Here is a 22,895-nt window from a genome sequence, read left to right on the forward strand (position 1 = left end):
TGCAGACGCCATCATCTTTGTTGCCGTGCGCGGATGCCTAGCAACGCCTCAAACAACCTGTTGTCAAGGGAAGCTAACAAGCTAGTTCATTAGCTTTGAAAACTGTCCAGAAACTGATGTCGCTTTAAGAATAATGAACCAAGAACTGAACGAAGAAGAACTTCAGGACTTATACGCATGGATAGACAAAATATCTCTGTCCCGGCCCAAGAGACACATCACGAGAGACTTCAGTGACGGAGGTAGTTAACCTAGCTTTCAGCTTTGCTAACAGCCGACAGGGACGTAACGTTAGTTAACGAAACAAAGAAAAAGAAATGTGTCATGTAATACTGTCTCCAGCCACAATAATCTTGTTTGGCTGTTTACATAGTTTATCATCTCAAATGTGTGTTTATTTATTTTTATTTACATGACCTGACTGTGTCTCTCTGGTGAACCCTCTGTAGTGATGGCTGCTGAGGTTGTCAAATATTTCTTCCCAAAGCTTGTTGACCTGCACAACTATATTCCTGCTAACTCCACACAGCAGAAGCTCAGTAACTGGAACCTTCTCAACAGGCAAGATACAATCATTTTTTATGCATTTGTTTATTTAAATTGCACGTGATCTAATAAAGGAGGCTGCACCCATGAAGTGGAGACTTCCAGATAATAGGCTGTGAATAGCATAGAAAGCGAGGGCACGAGGGGCATGTTGCCTCTGAGCTGGAAAGATTTCACAATCTGACTTGGTCAGTATGTCCACATCTCCCTAGAACATTCTTACACAAACACACACTCAAGAAAAAGCAGTGTTGGGAAGCTTCTTTGAAAGCATTTGCAAATTGAGTTCACACTGGAAGAAGCTGAACTATAGCAAAGTTTGGTTAACTAAAGCTACAAAGAAAAAGTAGTTCAAACTACTTAAAAAAAAGTGCCTACTTGTTTACGAGTCATATAAAAACCCACTATATATAAAACATATAAATAAACACCAGTATTCATGAGAACGTGCAGGAATGTCGTTGAAACTAGAGTCCAGGTGAGGGTATTGTACCAGGCAGGATGACTCAGTTAGCCAGGTTACTTCTAAAATAGCATGCAACATCTTCTCTGAACATGTAATAATGAATGGTAGTAATCAATCGTAATGACAAATTGTGGTCAAAGGGAGTTTAATTACAGTAGAGATGCAATGGTAGAATAAAAATAAAAAGAATAATTCCTGCTATGGCCCAAAATTGTTTGTAGTTTCATGGGTAATCCAGGGCACAACCTTACACATTTTAGTTTTTGGCTGAATGTCATATTTGAGATACATTATTTTGTTGTTTTATTCTAACAACATGCACATCTCTGCTACAAATAAACGGTTGTTGTTTTTTCTAGTAGAACTTACATATCTTCTACAATTGCAGCGAGAAATGGTGGAAGTGAAATGTTACTACATGTCCCATGGGTGGGGTTAATTGTAATAGGCAGACAGTTAGTCATAACACTTGCTGGAAAAGTCTGTTTAACTTGATTAATTCAATACAGTTCTATCTGTATACTGTAGGTCTCCATCTGCGTCAGGGGAAGGACAGGTATCCATCCATCTGTCAGTCTATCATCGATACTCAATGGTTGGACCCATATATGTACATAGATTGGGTAACCTAGTTCACATGTCAAAACATGAGTATTGAATGTATGAATATTGACAAGATTGTGAAACTGTGGGTCAATAAGTTACCTGATGAATTAAAATACTAAGTATAACCCATTTAATTAAGGACATTAGTTCAAACTGAACAGAAGTTTGAAGTGTAAAAATAGAGAAAATGTGCTATAGGAGGGTTTCCACTGTATGGAAGTTTTATCAAGCCGAGTTAACACTTGCTGGGAGTTGGTTACATAAAAGACGGTGCTATGTTTTAGGCAACAGGACAGTTATTACGATGATACATAGTTGGATTCGGTGACTTACATAGATAGCTCAGTAATCAAAAAACAAAGTATGACAAAGGATTTACTTAAACACTCTTTGTAACTTAAGTCTGCTGAAACACGTCCAATCTGTGGAATTTTGCGGCTCACTGTTTGGTGGTATTGTGGTCAACTGGCCAGATGCACAAAAAGAACGCCCCTATGTAACCACTTAAAAAGTCCATGTTAGAATTCACCCCACGTTAGGTTGTGCCCCGTGCTCCCCTAGATAACTACACAAAAAATGGCAAAAAGGTAATTTAACTACTTAATCGTTCGCAAATATGAATGTTACTGCAAGTTACTGCAAAATGTAGTTGAACTACTAGTTTAGTTACATGTGGTCACTTGTTCACCACTAAAACAGACATACAGTTACAATCCCAATTGATATATCGTAATCAGCAGTGAATGCTTTAACTGTTCAATAACTCTGCTACAAACACAGAGTCAGAACCTTTGTTAAGCACGACCACAGGCCTCTGCATTTGGTCGTGAGAACCAACCCAACACACACCCACTCATCCTCTCCCAGGCCACTGATATGGCTCATAGCCAGCTACAGATTTATGGGTCTTCACTGTAAACACATTGGCCCCTATGGTGTTTATCATCATCATCAGTTAAAACTTTCAACCTGCTGCTCCTATTGTAACCGGTTTGGTTGTATTCTTAGTTATTTAATAGCTTTATTAGAAACATCTGGATTTTTTTTACTGTGGGCAGGAAGGTGTTTTCCAAGCTGAACTTCCACGTGCCCGAGGAGACAGTGAAGAGGATTGTACTGAGCACTGCCGGAGTGATAGAGCCTGTGCTGAGCGCCCTCAGGGAGAAGATAGACAAGAAACTGGAGCACACCACAGAGAATATACTGGTGTGTTCTGTATGTTTAAGCATGTGTGCGCTTGGAGACATACATACTATAGGTCCCTTTTTGTCTGTTTAAATGCTAATGACAAACTAAATAGCCCTCTGACTTCCAGAAAAATAACCACATTTTTAACAAACCTTTCTTTTGAACCCAGGATTTGGAATACTACGACACCAGAAACCAGGAAATACCTCACACAGGTAGAGTTATTCTGTCACTGCATTTACACAAACCCTACCCTTACTCCACAAATTTGTGAAATGTTATCTTTAGGCTGACATGTCTGTCGTCATATTTGACCCTACTTCACAGGAAATACAGACTTCTGCAGAAGCTGCAACAAGCAGTTAGTGTGATTAATGCTGCATTCATGTGTCCCTTGGATGGCCCCACTTTCTGAGCTGTGAAATTGTTGCTCCGACTTGTGTTCATGCTAATAAACAACTTTTTTTTAACTAATCTAGGTCACTCAACACAGCAACTAACGGTTGTAACATATGAGCAAAAAATTGACACACAAAATGTGAATTAGTAAGTTTATTACTATTGATCAGAGATTTACTTTCGTCTACCATGTTTCTGCATATATGTGAATTGACGTGAATTGTTCCTGTGGGGAACTTATTTTTCCAATTTTTCTGACACCACATGAATGCAGGGTAAGTCAGGGAAACAGGGAAATCAACCATAGACTGCTGAATTATCAAGAATGTGATGATTGTGTCTTGACCTTATGTCTTGAGCATGATATGTCCTTATGTAAGTGTCATTTGGGGAGCGTATTAGCTGACACAGTCCGTCTGTAACTTTGACTACTGAGTCTAAAGTTTGTCTTTTTTAGCACAGGGAGGGAAGTGGATGTGTAATTTTAGACTATTTTAGACTATTTTTAATAATGCTGTATCTACTGGTCAGCTGACAATCACAAAATCAGCATATTTAGGACAAACTGATGTATTTTTTCTGTCTGAGAGGACACTGTTGATGCTGTTAGGGCTGATTCTGGCTCTGAAATTACATTATTTCCAGGATCTTCTCTGCTTCCTGCCCTGATATTGTCAGTGTGTGTCCTGTTAACATCTCTCAGTTAGCACTAATCTCTCCCACAGATAGCAGCGACCACACAGACACAAACATACCTACGTTTAACAGCATCAGACAGCACTGATTAGAGAATGCCACAACCTTTAGGGAGTGAATCGGCGACATGTCTCTCTTCCATTTCCCACACCTCATCTGTCCCTGAAACAACCCTGTTAGGCTGACCTCAGGCCAGCGCCTCCTCCCTGTGCTCTTTCCTTCTCCATCTACACCCCATCCGCTATCAGACACACAGCTCAGGTCCTCATATCAGCTCCCAACATCACCAGATGGCCTTTATCGCCGGCCTGAGCTCAGCACTGCAGGACTTAAAGGCCTCCTCATTTTTCTCTTTCTCTGTCTTTTAAACTTACTTTCCTGTTTCTCCCTCTGTCTGCTTACGATCATCGTCTATCCACCCCTCCTCTGTGTCCGTAAGATTTATTGGATGAATCCCTGCAGGTTTCTAACAGCACCAGAGTTTCTAGTCATCATGCGCTCCCATTGAATTTGAAGAAATGTAAATAGCTTTGTTTTTTTGTCCTCAGAAATTCCTCAGGCTGAAGCGAAACTTGTGGCTCAGCTGGCGGGAGAGGAGTTGAGAAAAGATGAAAAGAGCAGACTAAAACACGGGTATGACCAAAATGTTACTTTTAATGTTACTACAGTGACTCAAAAGCAGTGTTTACAATAATTATATGTTGTTGTTGTTTTTTATTGTACAGAAAACCACAGCACGCAGCGCAGTTTTACTCAAACATGGACCCTTCTTTACGGCTATTCCTGCAGGAAAAAGAACAAGCGGTCATGGCTTTGCAGGAGACCGTGGAGGTATCACACACACACACACACACACACACACACACATACATACATGCTTGAATCCTGGAAACACTCAGCTGACTGGCTGAACATCAGCAAACAAAGGGTTTTTTTCCGTTTTGATGCCCTGTAGGGCAACAGCTCTGTCATACATGTAATATTGTTGCAGTGTGTGTGTGTGTGTGTGTGTGTGTAAGTGAGAAAGAGGCATTTAGGTGTGTGTGATACGTATGCGTCATGAGCTGTGTCAGCAGTGGTTAGTGAGTCAGTATCTGCTCAGCGGATATAACTTTTTTCCCTTCTCCTCCCGTGGCCACATCTGCACATTAAGAAAGAACAAACGTGCAACAGCTTCTTTTACCTCACCAGGATGTTTTCATCAATGAGATAATTCACAGGTTTAGAAAGTAACCTTACCTAATTAACCACATCCTGCTGCATCTCTCTGTGTGTAGATCCTGCAGATGAAGGTGAACAGGTTGGAGCATCTGGTCCACCTGAAGGATATGCGTATTGAAGATCTGACGCGGCATCTGGAGACGTACAAAGCAAAAGGCAACACACGCTGATATGAACACATACACAGAGACTTTGTGATAGTAGCTCTGCGTTCTCACCCTGTCACTTCAACTCTAATAAACGCTTAACTTCTTAAAAGCTTTAGTCAAGGCAAAAGATCTTTTAATGTATAGATTCTGAGATTATTGTCCTGCCTGCTAAAATACATTACACCTGTTGAATGCATGAGTGGTATTACACGTGTTATGTCTTAATACTTTGCTGTTTTCTAAGTAAAGTATGTTTGGTAATTTATCTAATTTGGCATTGAAATATTTTTAAAATCATGCTTTAACAAGGGCAGTGCAACAACTCTGTATGATATAAATATTTTTGTAGATGTCTCTGTGTTTAAATCGTATCTATTCAGATTCTATGGTAAATGATTTATGAGAATTTGAGTTGTTTAATACAGATAGTTGCTTCTTTGTGAGGAGGAGAATGTGATTTTCATGTGTTTATGTATCCACAGTCGTCTCTGACCTTCTGTGCCTTTACACAGCCTATGACCTCTGACCTCCAAGTGCTCAATAAATCAGCTAACCTCTGTAACTTTCCAAACTGTGTTTTCAGTCATGAGCAGAATCTAGCAAATCAGCAGTATCAGAGGTCTGAAGCATTGGAAATAACCAAATTACGTTATATATGAGGTGTAAGGTTTATACACTGTGACTGTCACTTCCTTTCAATTCTAAAATGACATTATTCATTTTCTTTGTAACTCTTGTTCCTATGTAAATGCAGTAATGAATGTCATCATTTTCTAGTTTCAGAATGCACGCACAACGACGCTGACAGATGACCAAATATAGTTAAGCGCAGCTGGTACACACACCGCCTTTGTTCCGCTCAAATATAAAGTTAACTTCCCTTTCTGAGTATTAGGTCATGCCAGTGAGATGGGGCTGGGCGGGTCACTTCATATTGTGTTGTCTTTTATCTTAATCCCCCTCTGCAGGTGTAGAATAATAAGAGATAGACGACCTTCTGAGCTGTATCAGGAGCTGCCCATCTTCTCCAGCTGCCTGCTGCTGTAACTGAGTTCTGTCCTGTTGATCACCTCCGCATCACCTAATCAATCACCTTTATCAAGCTTACAGCTGTATAACACTGAGGTACAAATAATAACATCACTTAGTTTATTCAAAAAACATATTTGTACCATGAACTCCTGTCTTATAACTGTCTTCAAACTGTTCTCTTTTGTGAAGCAGTTTAAACTTCAGTAGAGTGTGTTAAATGAAACTAGATGGAGACTAACAGCTAATCTGCCACAATCAGTGGTGTAGTGTTAGTTGAAGAGGTGGGTGTATTACTGGGTGGATTACTGAGGAGGAGGTGCTTATACTCCTCTAAATATTCAAATGGCTTTTTGGCTGATATGTGGGTATGCTGTCAGCAGCCAGAAAAAAGAGGAGGGTATACTGCATATACCTGTATATACCTGCATATACCCTCCACTACACAACTGGCTACAATAGCTTCATTTATTTTGGACTCTCCAGCTCTCTGTCCCCTCAAAGGTCAGCACTGTGGATGCAGCTTTCTGTTGGTTAACAGTACAAATTTAGCTTTCTGTGTTCACCAAAGTTGAAAAGTGGTATGTGCCCCTGCAAAAATGATCACAAAAGGTACCCGTTTTACATGGCATAACCAGGCCTAAACTCAAGGGCCTTATTCAGACTGCCAGCCCAAATCTGTTTTTTTTTTGGCATATACAGATTGTATCCAGATTGATTTTATAAAATCTGTTCAAGAAAAAAAAAATACAGGAAACCCATAAAATTTTTGCAAGACAGATCCAAAACACATCTGGAGATGAATTTCTACAGATGCATGTCAGTCCGGCTGATCTGGCTGGTCAAATCGGATTTCAAGGTGTCTTTGAACGCCACACACAATTACAGTGTCAAATCCAGAGTGAGCAGAATACATGCTGCTGCTAGCAGAGCGCCAACAGTCCATGGAGAGACACCAAAATAAATTGAAATAAATAACCGCGATTTGAGGGTGAAAATAATGAACCTCCATTTATCATGCCTCCGCACTGGAAAGCCTTGTCACCATTATTGTAGATGCTGATGCCTACATCGTTACCATGGCAACCCATACAGATAGGTTGGTGATGTCTGGACACACAAATCCAATCTGATAACTTGCAGGTAACAGTGTGGTCTGATTTAGAGAAACATCAGATATGCCTGCAGTCTGAATGTAGCCAGAGTAACCCTAATGACATCATCAGAGTTACTTTGTCAGAATAAAGCTCCCTTCAGAGCCACAGAAGACTAAATATAATTGTTTCACTGGCTGAGTAATACTCATTATGATGAGTAAGCTGACTTTTATGTGTAAAATCAATGGAGTGCCCCTTTAAAGTCTGACTGATAATTCCCAACAGGAGGTTAATCAAGAACAAAGCACTAATAAGTTGATGAAAACATTCATTAGTGACACATATGCAACACAGAATCAGCTTTAGATTTTGTAGCTGACTCGAGTAATGACTACAAAATCCATCCTGAGAGTCACCAAAGATAACATAGAGGAGTGCGGAGAAAAGTGCTGAGAAATAGCAAAGCTATTGCTCTTTGTATGAGTGTGTGTTTTGCACCAACACACACACACACAGGATAGGAATGTGAGAGAAAACTGCAGAACAGAGCAGCTACTGATGATGGTGCTGACTGCAGCTGGTGAATCATATTCTGCTGTTTGGGGAGAAGATTTACAGGCCGACACGCAGAGATGAGGGGCCACACCCCTGAGTCTCGGGGGAGGGACAGATCCAGGCCAGAGTCAAGGCCAGATGGAACCTGCAGGATCTAATGATCAGGGACAAAAGGAAGGAAAGAGAAGTGCTGGCTCATCCAGGAAGCAGAAACCCTGACCTTGACACCACTTCCTGGGAGGGGGAGGGCTTTAAACTCACGGGCTGTGCACCCCTGACACTAAATCAGACCACCCATTAAAATGAGCCCAGACATCCACAAAAGAAACCCATCCAAAATAAACAAGATGAGGATGAGCGAAGTTTATTTTCACCCACAAACATGCTTTATGATCGTATTTCTCACAAATTCTGACATCAGGGAAATCTAGAGTCAGACTGTAACTAAACACCCTCCTTCAGAGAGCAAAGACTGAAAGTTTGGCTGTGAAAGGATCTGTAAAAGGACGGAGAGTTCATAAGAGGAAGCTATCCCTCATCTGGTCATTCCGACAGTGGTCACACGCACTTTGAATGCTTCCTGGAAAGCCTTTTGAACAACTGACTGGCCTTACTGAGGGCAGGACTTGAGGTTTGGAGTCTGTCTCTTGGGTGGACTATTTTACAGACTCAACAGACAAACACGTCTTTATTTGTGATGTTTACAACACATTATGTGGGTTAGAACAACAGGGACTGTGATAGATTGTGTATGTATATTCAGTTAATGTTCACTGAATCATCCTCGTGTCACCACAGTCACTCCGCCATCTAAATAAGTGACTCGCCAACACATGCACATTGTGTGAAGTCTTACTTTTTTGACCACAATATTTCATTTAATCTAAATGACAGTGAATCTGTATAGGCTCAAATAAGATTTTGAACTTGTGAAGCAACGTTCAGAAGTAAAAATAATAATCACAATTTCAAAACTTGTGAAAAACTTCTAAACCAGAACCAGGATTTAAGTTTGTAAATGTAAAGAAAACAGTTGTCAAAACCAGGGTCAAAATCCAAACTTGTAACTTCAGTATGACTGCATGCGAGGTTAAAGTGTCCCATAGAGAATCGGAACTTTAACAGAGTTTTCTTCTTTAAAGGAACAGCAAGATTTATGAGGGTTTAGTGGCATCTAGTGGTGAGGATTGCAGATTGCAACCAGCTGAAACTTCTCCTGGTTAGAATTCCTTCAGTGTTCATTGTTTAAGAGGCTTTAACTGGGAGCCGAATTATCTGCAGAGGGCTCTTTCTCTCCTAAACAAATGGACCAGGTGATTAAAACTGGTAAAAACACAGACTAATGTAGTTTTATGTTACATGTTAGTCTTTCTTCTACGCTGTTCTGCATGTCTGAGATGGGCCATTAGTCCGGTACTTGCAGTACTTTTTTCTCTGATAACTTAAGATCCAGACATTAAGGAGGTTTTTACTAGGAGATGAATTATCAGCAGAGGTCTCTTCTCCAAAACAAAACAGACTGGTTTAAACCGATAAAAACACTAGTCCCTTTTACACTGTGATTATGCTGCCTCAATTTTCTGTCTAAAAGGTTCAATCACAGAATGGGAGGACAAAGTTTTCTGGCCTTTAAAGCAACATCATAAGTAGTAACAGCACTGAAACTAGCTCTGTATAAAAAGGACAGCCATCAGGATGGGTGTGATGTGTCATGCATGTGACCCGCCGCGGGAGATTTAAAAAATAGCTGTTAACAGTTAGCAGCTAACTCAAAGAAGAATAGCAGCTGAAACTGTGCGCACATTGGGAAAACAATGAGGTTCAGGAGCTCCTTACCCTCTGAGCAGAGGACAAGATCAGCCGCGATATAACAGGGATGGTGAGTTTTATTGCCATGGTAATGTCATTGTTATTGTTTATCAAGCGCTGCGGTTGTCTATGTTATGTGTCACACTAGAGGCTGATGCCAAGGTGTTACACGTCATGCCCGTCACACTTCTTTTGCTTCCACGATGCCAACATGCTGTCTAAAATCTGCTACAGTGGCTAATGCAAAAACACAAATGGCTCTGTCTAGAGCCAATGTTTGGTCTGTCCGTTCTGTTTTAGTAGAAAAAACATGGCGGTTCAACATGGCTCCCTACGTAGATGTAAACAGCTCATTCTAAGGTAGTAATGAAAATACACAAGGAAACGTACTTATTTTTGTCCCATTTCTGCTAAAATACTGTCCTAAATCTACACTTGACCTTTAAATTTGTGCTCAGATACTAACAGTGCTTTTCCTCATTCTTTGTGTACATAAATCCTGACATTCAGTGTATTTCTACAACTACAGGTATTTTTCACATATTCACACACTTTCCCTTATTTGAGCCCATATCTTGGTGTTTATTCTTTTTTTTTTTTACTATGTTAAATTCATCTTATTTGTCACTCAATCACTACCTGGTAAAAATCAGGCTCAGAAATGATACCAGAGCATTTAGTATTTAACATGATGTTAGGGCTCCCCCTGTTGGCAACCAAGTGTACTGCACAATGTCCACACAAAGCAACACAGCTGGAGAAGAGAGATACCAAAATAGGTTTTATTTTACATAAGAACATTGTCAAAACTTGAAAACATTTTTGCATATAAACCTTTTAAAACAAGGAGACAATGTTTAAATTTCACAGATTGTACAAAATATCGACAAAAAAAAAAATCATTTTCATGAGTGATTCATACCCCTCTTTGCATCTTTATTTGAGCCCACCACCAAAGCAATTGCCGAGTGCAGCCTTTCACTGTCATTCATAGGTCAAGTAAACGTCACAACATCTTCCAAACACTCAGTGTCCACTGCTCATTCTGTCTTTCTCAGCTAGAGTCTATGATGAGGCGGTACAGTTCAGTATGTACAAACAAGCTCTTAAATAGTCTCACAGTTAAGTTCAAATGGAGCTTTTAAGTTTATTAGAATCACTGAATCTTTAAGTCTGGGGTGACCCATTATTATTTAAGGCTTGCATTTTGAATAGTGGAAGTATCATATAGTAGAGCCAAACAAAATACAAAAGCTTAAACACAATAAAAACTAGCACCAACTTGCATCTTATTTAAGCCCAAGCTCGATCAACATTCATTCTTTAATCAGAGCAAAGCTTGTTGTTGTGTTGTACTGGAATTCATATCATCACACAAAACTCATCAAAGGTTAAACAAAATTCTCACTTAACAGTAAGTCACCGCTGTATTTAGGAGCTGTGTGTTGCCAGACTAAAAACTTTGCCGTCGATCAATTCTTTAATTACAGAAAAATGTAAACATTGACTGTGGAAAGGAACTTCATATTATTCTGACAGACCGACATGCTCATAATATTCAATGTCACAGACACCCACTGTAGATAGATGGTGCAACACAATGGTTACGGCGCACTAAAAATGTCACCTTAAGTATTTCCAGAAGACACAAAGTTTCATTCTAGTGAAATTAAATCATTGCTTTGCTTATTTTTTAGTCAAATAGTTATTTTCTTTTCACTGTTTCCATTGGTGTGTCACCAGAAGAACTTTTGTTTTTTCTGGCACAATTTTTGATTCTGACTTTTAAGGGCATACGCTCTGTTCAACAGTGTGCTGCAGGGATGATGTTTATTTGTAGGCCAGCCTGGAAGTTAGAATCGCCCTGGTTCCCTCATCACAAAGCTACTGGGATTTTTCAGTTGGATTATTGTATGAAATAAGCTCTGTGGCAAACAACTGTTTATGATACTCACATGTCTTGTGCGGCAAGATAATCCTCATAAATGAACACGGTTTCATGATTTTTGAAGCATAATTGCAATCGCCAGAAGTAAAAAGCTCAAGTTAGGCTATGACCTCATCATCACTACCACCGCAAGGCTGTAAAGCCGTGTTTGGTGTGATGACGTTCTGTAGTCTTATTTAGTCACATGCTAACGAATCCATTTTTTAAGACATGTAACAGCTGTTTACTGACGTATTTCATGTCTTAGAACAAAATGTGAAACCATGTTAGTTCGAATTAACCACAGACCTTGTTTCAGGCATTTGACCCAACCACCACCACCACCACGAAAAAAAACTCTTGACTTCAAGACGAGGGAACTGGAGGTGCTAAATGCTATCTCACTCCTGGGTTTTAGGAGTCATCCCTGCAGCACTCTACTGAGCAGCTGTTTTAATCAAATGAAAAGGCAAATTTCCTGAGAATTTACATTTTACCACATCCAAATAAGTTGTGTAACAACAGAGTTGGCAGGCAATCGCAGGCACTACTGATCATCTGAATCAAGCCACTACACACTTCCACATGCATGGGCCTAATAATCAAAACCAGATGGAAGAAAGAAAGATGTGCTGACTTCTTGACAAGGAATCCAAATCATGACTTCCCCCGTGGCACCATCATTATACTGCTTTACTGTTACGCTCCCATATTAAATAACTTAAATTCACTTTAAGAGGAGAAAATCAGATTTTCTATGGGCAGCACTAGAACCTTTTCTTCTCACAGTAAACGCCACAGCAGGTCTCTGCAGCATCTCAAGTCTTCCTGAGGCGGCTGCACTCGCACCCACAACTACTAACAGCAAACTATCACCACGCTAAAAATAATCTACACTACCACCAACCTGACACCACTTTATATTAACTATAGAAACTGTGATCACAAAGACAGCCCTCCAACATCAGATACTCCAGTGTCTGTAGGTTTGTGTTTAACTTTATGCAATCTCAGGTGAAAATTTAACAGGCCACTTGTCTCAAGGACGTTATCCTTTAAAAAAAAAAAAAAATTCACAACTCCTTTGTAATGATTGATGATTTCAACCAGCTGGAAATGCTGTGAACGACCAATGTGTAATGCTCACTACTATGTAACCTGTCATAACTATGTTTAGTTCATCCACAAGCAGCAATTGATATGAGGTGTGACTCAACAGTCCTCACACTGACTCATGTTGAGAGAGAACTAGTGATTTAGTGGAAGAGAAGATGGCACGGAGATGACCTACCCACGTTACACACTTACACAAACCATACCGCTTTTAATTAATTAGTGTCTCCTGTTAGATTCCAGTTCAGCTCAACTAGAAATTAATTCTCAAATCACTCCTCTTGCATACAACAAACAAAATTAATGCAGATCCGACAGCAAAGTTAAACAACGCACTGGTTGCAAGCACATGTAAATTAAGGCGACTACTTGCAGTCGTCTTCCCAGGCATAAGCATTTATTATGCTTTTGATTTTTAACTATGGCATCATTCTCATTCCTAAAACTCGTATTCCCCCAAAGAGTGGAAGGTAAAAAAAACTTTCCCTTTTGTCTTGCCTTTCCCCGCTCTCACTTCTGCTTGTCCTTTAATTTTTCCACTGTTTCTTTGCCATTTAGATTTAAGAGTGAAGTGCATTATTCACCAAACTAGCCGCAAAGCTATCCCACCCTTCATCTTCAGTTCAGTGCTCTCCACCTCACAGACAGTCCCCATCAGGTTCCCCTGTCCTGTGCAGAGGCAGAGATGTGGGCTCACTGTCCCTCTGGCTTCCCTCTAACCAAGTCTGGTTGAGTATTGGACAGATGAGCAGAGCGCCCAGACTTAGGGGGGCTGGTGGTTCCCTCTACAAACATGTTCGGGATGTCCTGGCCAAAGTAGATCTTACTGTTAGCTGCTATGGCCTGGTACTTCATCAGCTCCAGGTACTCTGGGGTTAACTTCAACTGTAAAGATTCAAAAGAAAGACAACAGTGTGTTCATGATTAGATTACTGTCACTGTTCATGACACTACTGGTATGAATCTTAATGTGACCTGATGATGTACAGCACGGCTAAACGTGAATGTAACATTGCTGCTGGCTCGGCTGTGGAGGATGTGGTTCCAAAAAAGGAGTAAATTCAGTAGTGTGGAGGAGGCTGACAACATCAACATTCAGAGAAAAGACCTGAGGCACTACAGCACACAACAACAGCCACACACTCCGACACAGAGATGATGAGACGAGTCGCTTCACAGTTGGAAGGGACAAAGATGAATCGATCATGACATCAGAGTAATGCATGAACGCACTCAACAGGCACGTTCATTGAACATGCTCATATTTTGGTGCACAGGGAGTGAATGCAGTTTGCAACTTATGAACTCTCGGAGCAGATAACGACACTCATGTTAGGGCATCTGAGGACTTACAGCACCCGGCATGCCAACATGACACTTGCTGTGTATGTTTCTCTCCTGTTGGCTGGTGCAATTACAGCACTTCAGACAATGCAGCTACCAGTTCTGCTGAAGCCAGTTCATTTGAGTTTAAGACAGAGCTTTATGAACAAATCAATACAGAGTCTACCCCTAACAAGATCACATTTTTATGCAAATTGTTATGCCGCCAGGTCTTAAACATCAGCCATGACGGCAAAAAATCTGAAACGGCACATCGAATTGAAGCATCTGACCAGTCTTGGTAAATAGTTTGAAATTCAAACTATGAAACTAGTTTATTTTAATCTGTGTGAGCTGATATTTGAGCTAGCTCTTCTGAGGTGTGAACATGCATGACACTGAGTAACATTATGCATAATACAGTAGGTAATTAATCGAAGCAGCTCATTGTTATGTCATCCCCCAAAATAGTTGGGGAAAGTGAAGGGAAACAACGCAGTCAGTCACATGTGGATGCCGAAAAAAAACCCTGCTGCAGTTCATCACAAGTCAAAAGTCCATAATTCCAACATGGAGTTACGATCTAAACACATCCCAGTACATCTGCTGGGGGAAACATGGACGCACGCAGCAAACTGATGTTTATATGTCGAGTCTATTTGCTTCACAAGCACCTACAGAGGACCTACATCAGATACCAAAGCACCATTAGTGAAGACAAAAAAAGCATATAAAATAAGTCAACTGTCTGGATTTCAGGGAGTCACCAGTTTAGTTTAATCTTCACCAGCTGAACACGTTTTCCCCAAGTACGGTCTGCATCTAATCAAAGTTAGCTTAAAGTTTGATATTGATCAGCTGGTCTAAGATGACTAAGATGACAGCAAGTCCATTTGCACCAACAACTCTGATGAGAGAATGATTTCAGCCACAGCTCTGCCTCTACCACCACAGACAGAATACATGTACTGGCTGTGTAAATCTGACAACACCTGCTGAAATTGTGTTATTAAAGTTAGATTATTATTACTGTTGTACTATAACGATAATTGTACTGTAATTTGTAGACAAGGCAATTAGATACTGTATGTGTGTTTATGTGTTAAATTGTGTCACCAGCATTTCGTACCATGTTTGCTTCAGCGAACTTCGCAGCAGTGTAATATTCTGCATCAGCCCGAGCCTTCTCCCTCGCCATGAAGGCAGCATCTGAAACAAAGAGACAGTGTTGAATGAGACAGACACAAAACAGACCAGTCCCTGCCGCATACGGGAACACACATATCCATCTCACAGAAGGAAACAGAAAGCAGCGAGGCTGACCCTCTATTTCAGAGATCCTCTTCTCCGTCTCTTTCTCCATCACCTTCTGTTGGAACTGAATCTCTGCTACCTGGGCCACTTTCTGAGCCTCTGTGTGACAGAAAAACATACGAGCTTTAACAGCTGTGCACAAGGTGGAGGAGGATTGTTTGTTTAAACGTTAGTGACTGAAAAAGGGAAACAGCTAAAACTAATGCAAATGCAAACCTAGTTGGCGGGTTTACTGTAAAACACCATCACATTTACCAATAATGGCCCTCTTCCTTTCAGTCTCGGCTTCCTTTTCCACCACCCTCTGAGTCTGAGCTGTTATTAAAAGACGAGTCTTCTCTGCTTCCCTGCATATACAACACACATACACAAAAAACGGTTCTTGCAAATATCTTTTTCTTGTGTGGTCTCATCCGAACTGAGTGGGTGGGTAACAGGCGAGAATTTAAAACATGCACTAAAACTTCGCTGGTTAGTAAAGATTTACAAACTCACATGAGTTCAAAGTTCCTCCTGATAGATTCAGGGATCTTTGGCTTGGTAACACGGACTGCCTTCATCAGGATGTTGAAACAGTGCAGAGGGGGGACAAAGAGAAAAGGAAATTGACCCTTTGCTCACAATCAATCAGCCCATTTTACAGAGAGCTGGTTATCAGGCTAGTTAGGCTTTTAAGTTAAAATTAGTCTATTGGTATCTGTTCAGAATTTGAGTGGAAATCATGTGATGATGTGATGGCCATTGTCTTAAAGGGACAGTTTGGATTCTTTGAAGTGGGCTTGTATGACATACTTATCCATAGTCAGTGTATTAGCTACAGTAGGTGTCTGTCTGCACACCCACAGTTTGGAGAAGCAGCAGGAGTATCAAAGCGGAAGTTCCACTTCGATACTCCTGCTGCGGAAGCTAAGCAATGTACTGCTGCGGACGGGGGCAGTAGGAAAATGTTTTTTACCCACCTGAAAAATTCTCAAACACTTTATGCGTACGCTATTTTAAGAATATTTTCGCCTCTTAAACTTTCCGTCAGACAGCCACTCCGTTAGCATCTTCAATTCCCTATTTGTGTTCTTGTTGAAGCTATCAGACTCCATCAACAAAAACAGTAATTTGGGCTGGCTGAACACAGGAGCTCCTGGTTTAATGCTACCTCAATCACTTAGTTTATCTGGATTATTGTGGGACTTTGGTGAATCCAAACCAACCCCTTAAACTCCGAAATCACACACTAACAAATAAAATAACTGATGGAGGCAGCAGTAGATCAGCTGCTCCTGTGTTCAGTAACATTACTATATTACTGTTAAACTCAACGGAGTCATGGTCTGAAGAGAGAGAGATAAAGGTTTCAGTGAAAATATTCTCAATATAGTGTACACACACTGAATGGGACTTTTTTAGGTGGCTAAAATACCTTTTGCTGCTGACCCCCATCCAAAGCAGTATATTGCTTAACTTCCGTGTTGCACCCCAGCCTGCAACTCCAAACTGAGGGCATGCTGACTGACATCTACTGTGTGTAATACACTGATTATAGATAAGTAACTCATACAACCTCACTTCAAACTATCCTTTCAATGATGTCTTTCGGGCCACATGTTTCAATTTTACCCAATGTCATTAAACAACAGTTACAGTGAGTAAATTGTTATTGGCTCACAGCTCAAGCTGGATTTATAGTTGCCGCAGGGGGTTAATGTCAGTTCCACTACACATACTGTTCCTTTGCTGTAGGTTTTGATTTATTATTCAATATTAGATTTCACCATTTGATAGCACCAACACAATACTGTATGGATGTATTATGCTTTAGCAATAGTATATTCCCTGGAGTAACTGTGTTTCACATTCATTCATGTGAGCTGCTCACACACAGTATAACTGGAGTTAGATTCAGGTAACTTATATTTCGCCTTGTCAAATTAGGAGGCTACTACAAATACTACGATGTACAATTGCTGTTTACTTTCTTTCATTCACCGTGACAGAGAGCTGGCATTAAATTGAGTAGATGGTATGAGCAGCTTTGCTCGATGTGTGATACTGATAAGGAGAGACTGCTGAGTCTTTCTTCGACTTCCTTAATGCTGTCTTCACTTTGAACAATTTGCACCAGCATCAGAGACTTGTTGAAGAGAACACAAGCCCCCTGTGCTGACCAATCACAGCTCTTGCAGAGGACAAGTGGTATCTCTAGCTACGGCGTAGTCTACAGCTAAACTACAGCTTATACATGCTTAGGCTCTGTGGCTTCATCATAACCCCAGTATGCACAACTACAAATCCAGCTTCAGTCTTCAAAAGCCTTTGCAAACGTGATTTGTATTTAAGTTTTGTAACTAATACACTGCCACCTTGAGCAGGCCAGATTCTTCTGGCTGTCACTGTAACTTGAATCCAAGTCTTTCTATTTACTATGCACCTCAAGTCATGCCTGTATGTGCTTAAATACCTGTATTGTAAGTCCAGGTGCCATAGCATTAAGATCTTTCTGCAAAGCAGTCTTCAGGTTTTCATCTATAATATCTGCGAAACAAAAAAACAGCCATTGTTTGAATATACAGCATGCTGTGCATCACTTTTTAGGAATTTTAAGAATGAACATGCAACACAAGTTGCCGTCTATGTATCGCATTAAAATGAAACAACACTGCCTGTTTTGTTATGAAAGCAAACTCACCAAACAACTCAATGTAGACCTCTTGTAGTGTGTGTACACTGCAGAACTGGTTGAGTTCATGGTGAATCTTGTTGAAAATTAGAGTTTTGTCATAATCAGCTGTGTAGTTCCTCACAATTTCCACCACTGCAAATACATAAACAAAAGGCAACAGCTGTTGTGAGGCCGGGCAGCTGGCAGGATTTACGTTTCAAAAAAAAAAAAAAAAAAAAAAAAAAAGGAACTTTAGCAATAAAGGAAATCAGAACATGTTGTACCTGCTGTAGGGACCAGCATGTTAACAACTTCTATTCTGTCAAAGTAGATCATCACACCGCCACTGTGAAGGAAGGAAATATCTGTTACAAACAAACAGTTTTATGAATGGATGAATTCCTTAATAGATACATCAATAAAACTCATTCTTACCTTGTTCCACAAGGCACATTCTTGATCTCATCAGTTTGGAGAGTAGTCTGAAACACAAAAACCCAATGATTTTCTGATCTGATGATAATAAAGATTGTTCTCCTACTATGCAGGTCCTTTAATGAACATGTATCTGGATCTAACATGTGACATGATCATTTTTCCAAGTTGTATGTTCCTAGTTTAAAAAAAAAAAACCTACTACGCAGATAAAGTAGTGCTTTCTTATTTCAAATTAAACTGTTTCAATAATGCACACAATATATATAATACATTCATCACGTTAACTTGAACCTGATACCTGTGAAAGTTCCTTCTTGCCCTTAGAAATAGTAAATTTGACATAATAACCTTGATTCAAGTTATGTTTAAAGTATACTATGCAGGATTTTACTCAAAACAATGTGTAAACTCATACAAAAGTAATGCCTCACAATCATTACTACACCACTAGAAGTGTGTGGTGGTGTATTTATCTGCAAACAGCCTGCCCTATGCCCGTATTTTCTAATGTGCCCAGGACGTTTATGGACAGAAGCTACGAAGCTATGAAAATCACTGACACAGCACTTTAAAAATAGCTGGGTGAAACGCCAAGTGGACTTTCACTTTCACTGGCGATACTTTTTACAAACAGTAACCAAGCATAATATACCTTTAAATTAAATCATAAGATGCAGTTGAAAGCTCAGGAAAAAGCTAGTAAGTGGACACTGAGTTAAGATTGTTTTACAAAACTTTACTGTTAATGTTCAATCTCGTATACAGGTTGTGGCTACTACGCGTTTTAAAAAATATTTTGCCTTTCACATTTAAGGAATTTCACCTTTCACACAAACAAAAGGTGATACATGATTTATGAATTTCAGAAGTTAAAAGTTAAAAAAAATGTGCTGTGGTGTTGGTCACAGCTAATGACAATCCAAAAAAAATTAACAAGTAAAGGCTACAACCTTCAAATAACACTAATTGGTCAAAAATATCTCTCAGTGGCATAAGCCCTGAAAAAAAGGTCTGATATTTTTATTTGATTATATTTAGTTTTTCATACCAAATATTGCGTCTTCATTAAAACAGAGAACATCTTATGACAAATTTAAATGATTTTTTGCTAAGCATATTTAGTGGTAAAACTATCGGTGCATAAGCTTGGTGCAAAATAAAGTCACTGCAGCCATGGTTGAATGGCAACTGTTTGCATGCTGCAGTTGATGTATTTATAGAAGATCCCATTCTAGTTTTCTCGTATCAGCAACTTCTGGCTGACTCTTAGATTGCACATGTCTCTGCTAAGAGGCCAAGCTTCAGAGCTGAAAGGTAAGTTTACCTGCACTGATCTGTAGGTGGTAATGAAAGGCAGCATAATGTGGTATCCAGGACCGTTGGGAGAAGTCAGCAACGCCCCACCCCTGAAACAAATACAAACAAATTATTTGGTCTGACAACCCAACATCAGATTACCTGCTGATTATATTTAAGGAGGGTGGACAAAAGAAAAGGACTGAAACGTGTTTATTCAAGTATAACAGTCATTCACTAGGGTGTAATTATGTTTTTGTTGAATAATGTTGCATGATATCACAGTGTTGTTATTTTGTCAAACTCATGAACATAGTCATCAATTACAATTTAATATCTACATCGTGTCCCATATTTTAGACTGTAGTGCGATGTGCTCCTCCATTTAATTTCCCCCATGGTTTAACTTCCCTGCAGGGACCAGTAAAGCTTATTCTTAATCACTGTTGTGGATCAGTCTGTGTTGCATTTCATTTTGTACAAACACTGGCACAGACACGCTCCATGTCTAGATGGTGCCACGCGTTGCAGATGTCTTTGCTTGCTCCTTTCGTCAATTTGTATAGATTTGTTTTCTTTATTCTTCCTTATATCTTTAAGCTTATTTCATATTCTTGTATTTATATTTTTCACCTTCTATAACTTGTGTTTAATTGTTAAACAACATTCAGAGTGGAAGGCAAGGAAAAAAATTCATTGTACAAGGAAACTTGTTTTAACTGTGCATATGACAATAAACACCCCGACTCGACCTTGACTTGACAGAACTTGTACGACCATGCTGTTTATTGATGTCCTCTCCTTTTCCTCTCTTTGGTCAAACAGGTTTAGCGCATGCACACCTCAAAATGTATTTGCATCATTATCAGGTCACAGGCCTCTTACGAAAGATAACACACCATCCACATTCTTCACATATATTTGTTATTTCTGTCATGCAGGGATATTATGGGTCAGTGTTCCGATACCTGTAGTACACGGCAAGGTGTCCTTCCTCAATCTTATGAATCGAGGAGTGCAACAAGATGGCCATCACTCCTGCTATTGCTCCAAATACTGCCCCTACATGCGGCATCGTCATCCTCACTAGTGCTCACCTACAGCAGGCAGAAAAAGAAGGGTAAACATACTGAAAAATTTATACAACACCATGTATCAGGGTACCTTTAAGCCTGTGGAGAGACCTTCATTGTTAATTGTCAGCAGCAGCTCATTCAATCCTACAAACTTGTGGTTAGGTAAACCTAGCTAAAACTAAAGCCATCCCACCGACAGCCCTACAATAAAGCCTACCTTCATGAAGGTTTTAATGGTCGGCTCAGATGAAACTGTTTTGGAGAGGTGTTTAGCAACTTTATGGTCAAAAACTTTATGGTCTTTGAGACTGTAGTTTGTGGAGCTGTTAAACTGCATTGCATTATATTGAAAAGTGAGTCTAAAATTGTATCTGCCTGCAAATGGAGTGGACAAAACATCACAAAATATTGCATATACTCCTCTCAATAATCAAAAAGAGCTATAAAAGAGGCAGAAAATGCATTTTAAAGCATTTGTACTGAGCTTTGGCAAAGTTAGCATGGAGTGCAACTGCAGAAAGACACTAACTCAGGTATTACAGAAGTAGATGTAAAATATGGAGCTCTTTACTGCATCATCATTTGCAAAACAAAATTTTGTAAATGCTCTGCTCTGAAATGGTTGCTGGATTGTTAACTATGTGGTTTGTTTGATAAAGTAAAAATAAAACATTTCACATAGGCTACAAAGCTTGTGATACTGTACATACACCTGGGCATATTTAGGTGACTGTGTCAATTATCTTCACCAGACTGAGGCTCAGTCAGGAGTTGTATGTATCCTGGCTTTAACACAGGTGCACCCTGGCCAACAACGTTAATTGAACGCAACCCATAGTCATTCAAAATAGTTCCCTTAAACCTTTACGGGCTTCTGCAGCACTCTTATGGTTTATGTGTATGTGACAGCAAGTTTTAACCCTACAGTGAATGCTTTATGTCACGCTGAGCAGTGCGTTATCGTTGGCTGCTTCAATTAGAAAGTGCACTTCACAAGTACGTTAGACAGAATGAAAACGCTAACGCTACACGACTAGCTTGTAGAATTAACGTACATGTGAGGAAACTCTTTGTAAACGCATGAAGCGACGTGTTCGTACCATAACTATGTCTCCTTCAGTATAACCCTCATACTGGACGACTTATTAAATTAAATTCACCAACAGCAAACGCTGACACACCATTCGCTTGGGTAACGTTAACCTAGCTAGCCGGGTTAGCTAGCGAGCTAGGATTCGGAAGTGTGCCACTCCGCCCGTTTCTGGTTAGCTTAATGCTAACATTAGCGTGCTAGGCTGCTAGCGCAAAGCAAACGCGTTAACTCACCTGACACGACGCTGAAATACAATTATCAGTAAGCGAGCGGTAGTAGAAATGACTGATTAATGATAAATGAAATTACCACTGTGTCGAACCGTATCCACCTCTGGTCTTATCATTCAACGTCCCATCCCCCTCACCCCGCCTCCCACAGGTTTCACTCTCGCCTTTACTTGTTATATTATGCTGCCTTCAGGTGCTGTCAGAAATATTAGCGCTATTATGGCAGTGGTCCAACTGTTTGTTTAGTGCAAATAAAATAAAATCAGTCATTCAGATAATCAGATAGCAATGATGTCCAAGAGCTTTAATTCTGCCTTGTGCTCATTTTCAACAGGGAAACACAGATTCCAAAGATTATGTATGACTACATGATGCATGTGAGTATTTCACAAGATGTAAACCTAAATGAATGTCTATGGGATAATGGGACAACATCTGATGGTAAATGGGGAATTGTTCAGTCTGGATCTGTTTCACATTATATATATAAAATTACTATGTGGGCTTAAATACAAGGCTAAGTAAAAATTAAAGATGCCACATGAACTACTACTGGTAAAAAAACACATCAGTGGTTTAAACAGAGTCATCTCCATAATTATGGTATTTAAAAGGGAGCTATGGAATATTATGTACACATTAGTCACATTATGTGTCACATCGCACCATTA

At 39.9% G+C, this 22,895-nt stretch overlaps 2 protein-coding genes across 3 annotated transcripts; one reads left to right on the plus strand and one right to left on the minus strand.

The window, feature by feature from the left end:
• Positions 1–19: 19 nt before the first annotated feature.
• On the plus strand, positions 20–6,097 carry spef1 (sperm flagellar 1). Its single transcript, XM_049600507.1, has 7 exons — positions 20–242; positions 450–561; positions 2,677–2,824; positions 2,976–3,021; positions 4,450–4,534; positions 4,627–4,732; positions 5,179–6,097. The coding sequence occupies exons 1-7, from the start codon at positions 134–136 to the stop codon at positions 5,290–5,292; spliced, it is 720 nt and encodes a 239-aa protein (XP_049456464.1). The 5' UTR covers positions 20–133; the 3' UTR covers positions 5,293–6,097.
• Positions 6,098–10,520: 4,423 nt separating this feature from the next.
• Positions 10,521–22,388, minus strand: erlin1 (ER lipid raft associated 1). 2 transcript variants are annotated; one of them, XM_049600586.1, is made up of 12 exons: positions 22,304–22,388; positions 20,794–20,922; positions 19,854–19,935; positions 18,527–18,573; positions 18,376–18,437; positions 18,119–18,244; positions 17,891–17,964; positions 15,934–15,992; positions 15,694–15,785; positions 15,448–15,537; positions 15,254–15,333; positions 10,521–13,686 (listed from the first exon to the last, which is right to left on the minus strand). In XM_049600586.1, exons 2-12 carry the CDS (start codon positions 20,904–20,906, stop codon positions 13,495–13,497), a joined length of 1,017 nt encoding a protein of 338 aa, XP_049456543.1. In that variant the 5' UTR covers positions 20,907–20,922; positions 22,304–22,388; the 3' UTR covers positions 10,521–13,494. The 2 variants fall into 2 exon arrangements, with proteins under 2 accessions (XP_049456543.1, XP_049456544.1); XM_049600587.1 differs by having other exon boundaries at positions 22,228–22,322.
• Between the last annotated feature and the right edge of the window lie 507 nt (positions 22,389–22,895).

The sequence above is a fragment of the Epinephelus fuscoguttatus genome, linkage group LG16 (assembly GCF_011397635.1).
Source record: "Epinephelus fuscoguttatus linkage group LG16, E.fuscoguttatus.final_Chr_v1".
NCBI lineage: Eukaryota > Metazoa > Chordata > Actinopteri > Perciformes > Serranidae > Epinephelus > Epinephelus fuscoguttatus.

Bases quoted from the DNA above. Each gene is read 5' to 3' on its own strand.
- erlin1 (XM_049600586.1), bottom strand. From the start codon at position 20,906: ATGACGATGCCGCATGTAGGGGCAGTATTTGGAGCAATAGCAGGAGTG. The intron at 17,965-18,118 runs GTGAGTTTGCTT...TTTGTTTCGCAG, and splicing joins GGTCTACATTGAGTTGTTTG to ATATTATAGATGAAAACCTG. The intron at 15,786-15,933 runs GTGAGTTTGTAA...TTGTATATGCAG, and splicing joins AGGAGGAACTTTGAACTCAT to GGAAGCAGAGAAGACTCGTC.
- spef1 (XM_049600507.1), top strand. From the start codon at position 134: ATGAACCAAGAACTGAACGAAGAAGAACTTCAGGACTTATACGCATGG. The intron at 562-2,676 runs GCAAGATACAAT...TACTGTGGGCAG, and splicing joins AACTGGAACCTTCTCAACAG to GAAGGTGTTTTCCAAGCTGA. The intron at 2,825-2,975 runs GTGTGTTCTGTA...TTTTGAACCCAG, and splicing joins ACACCACAGAGAATATACTG to GATTTGGAATACTACGACAC.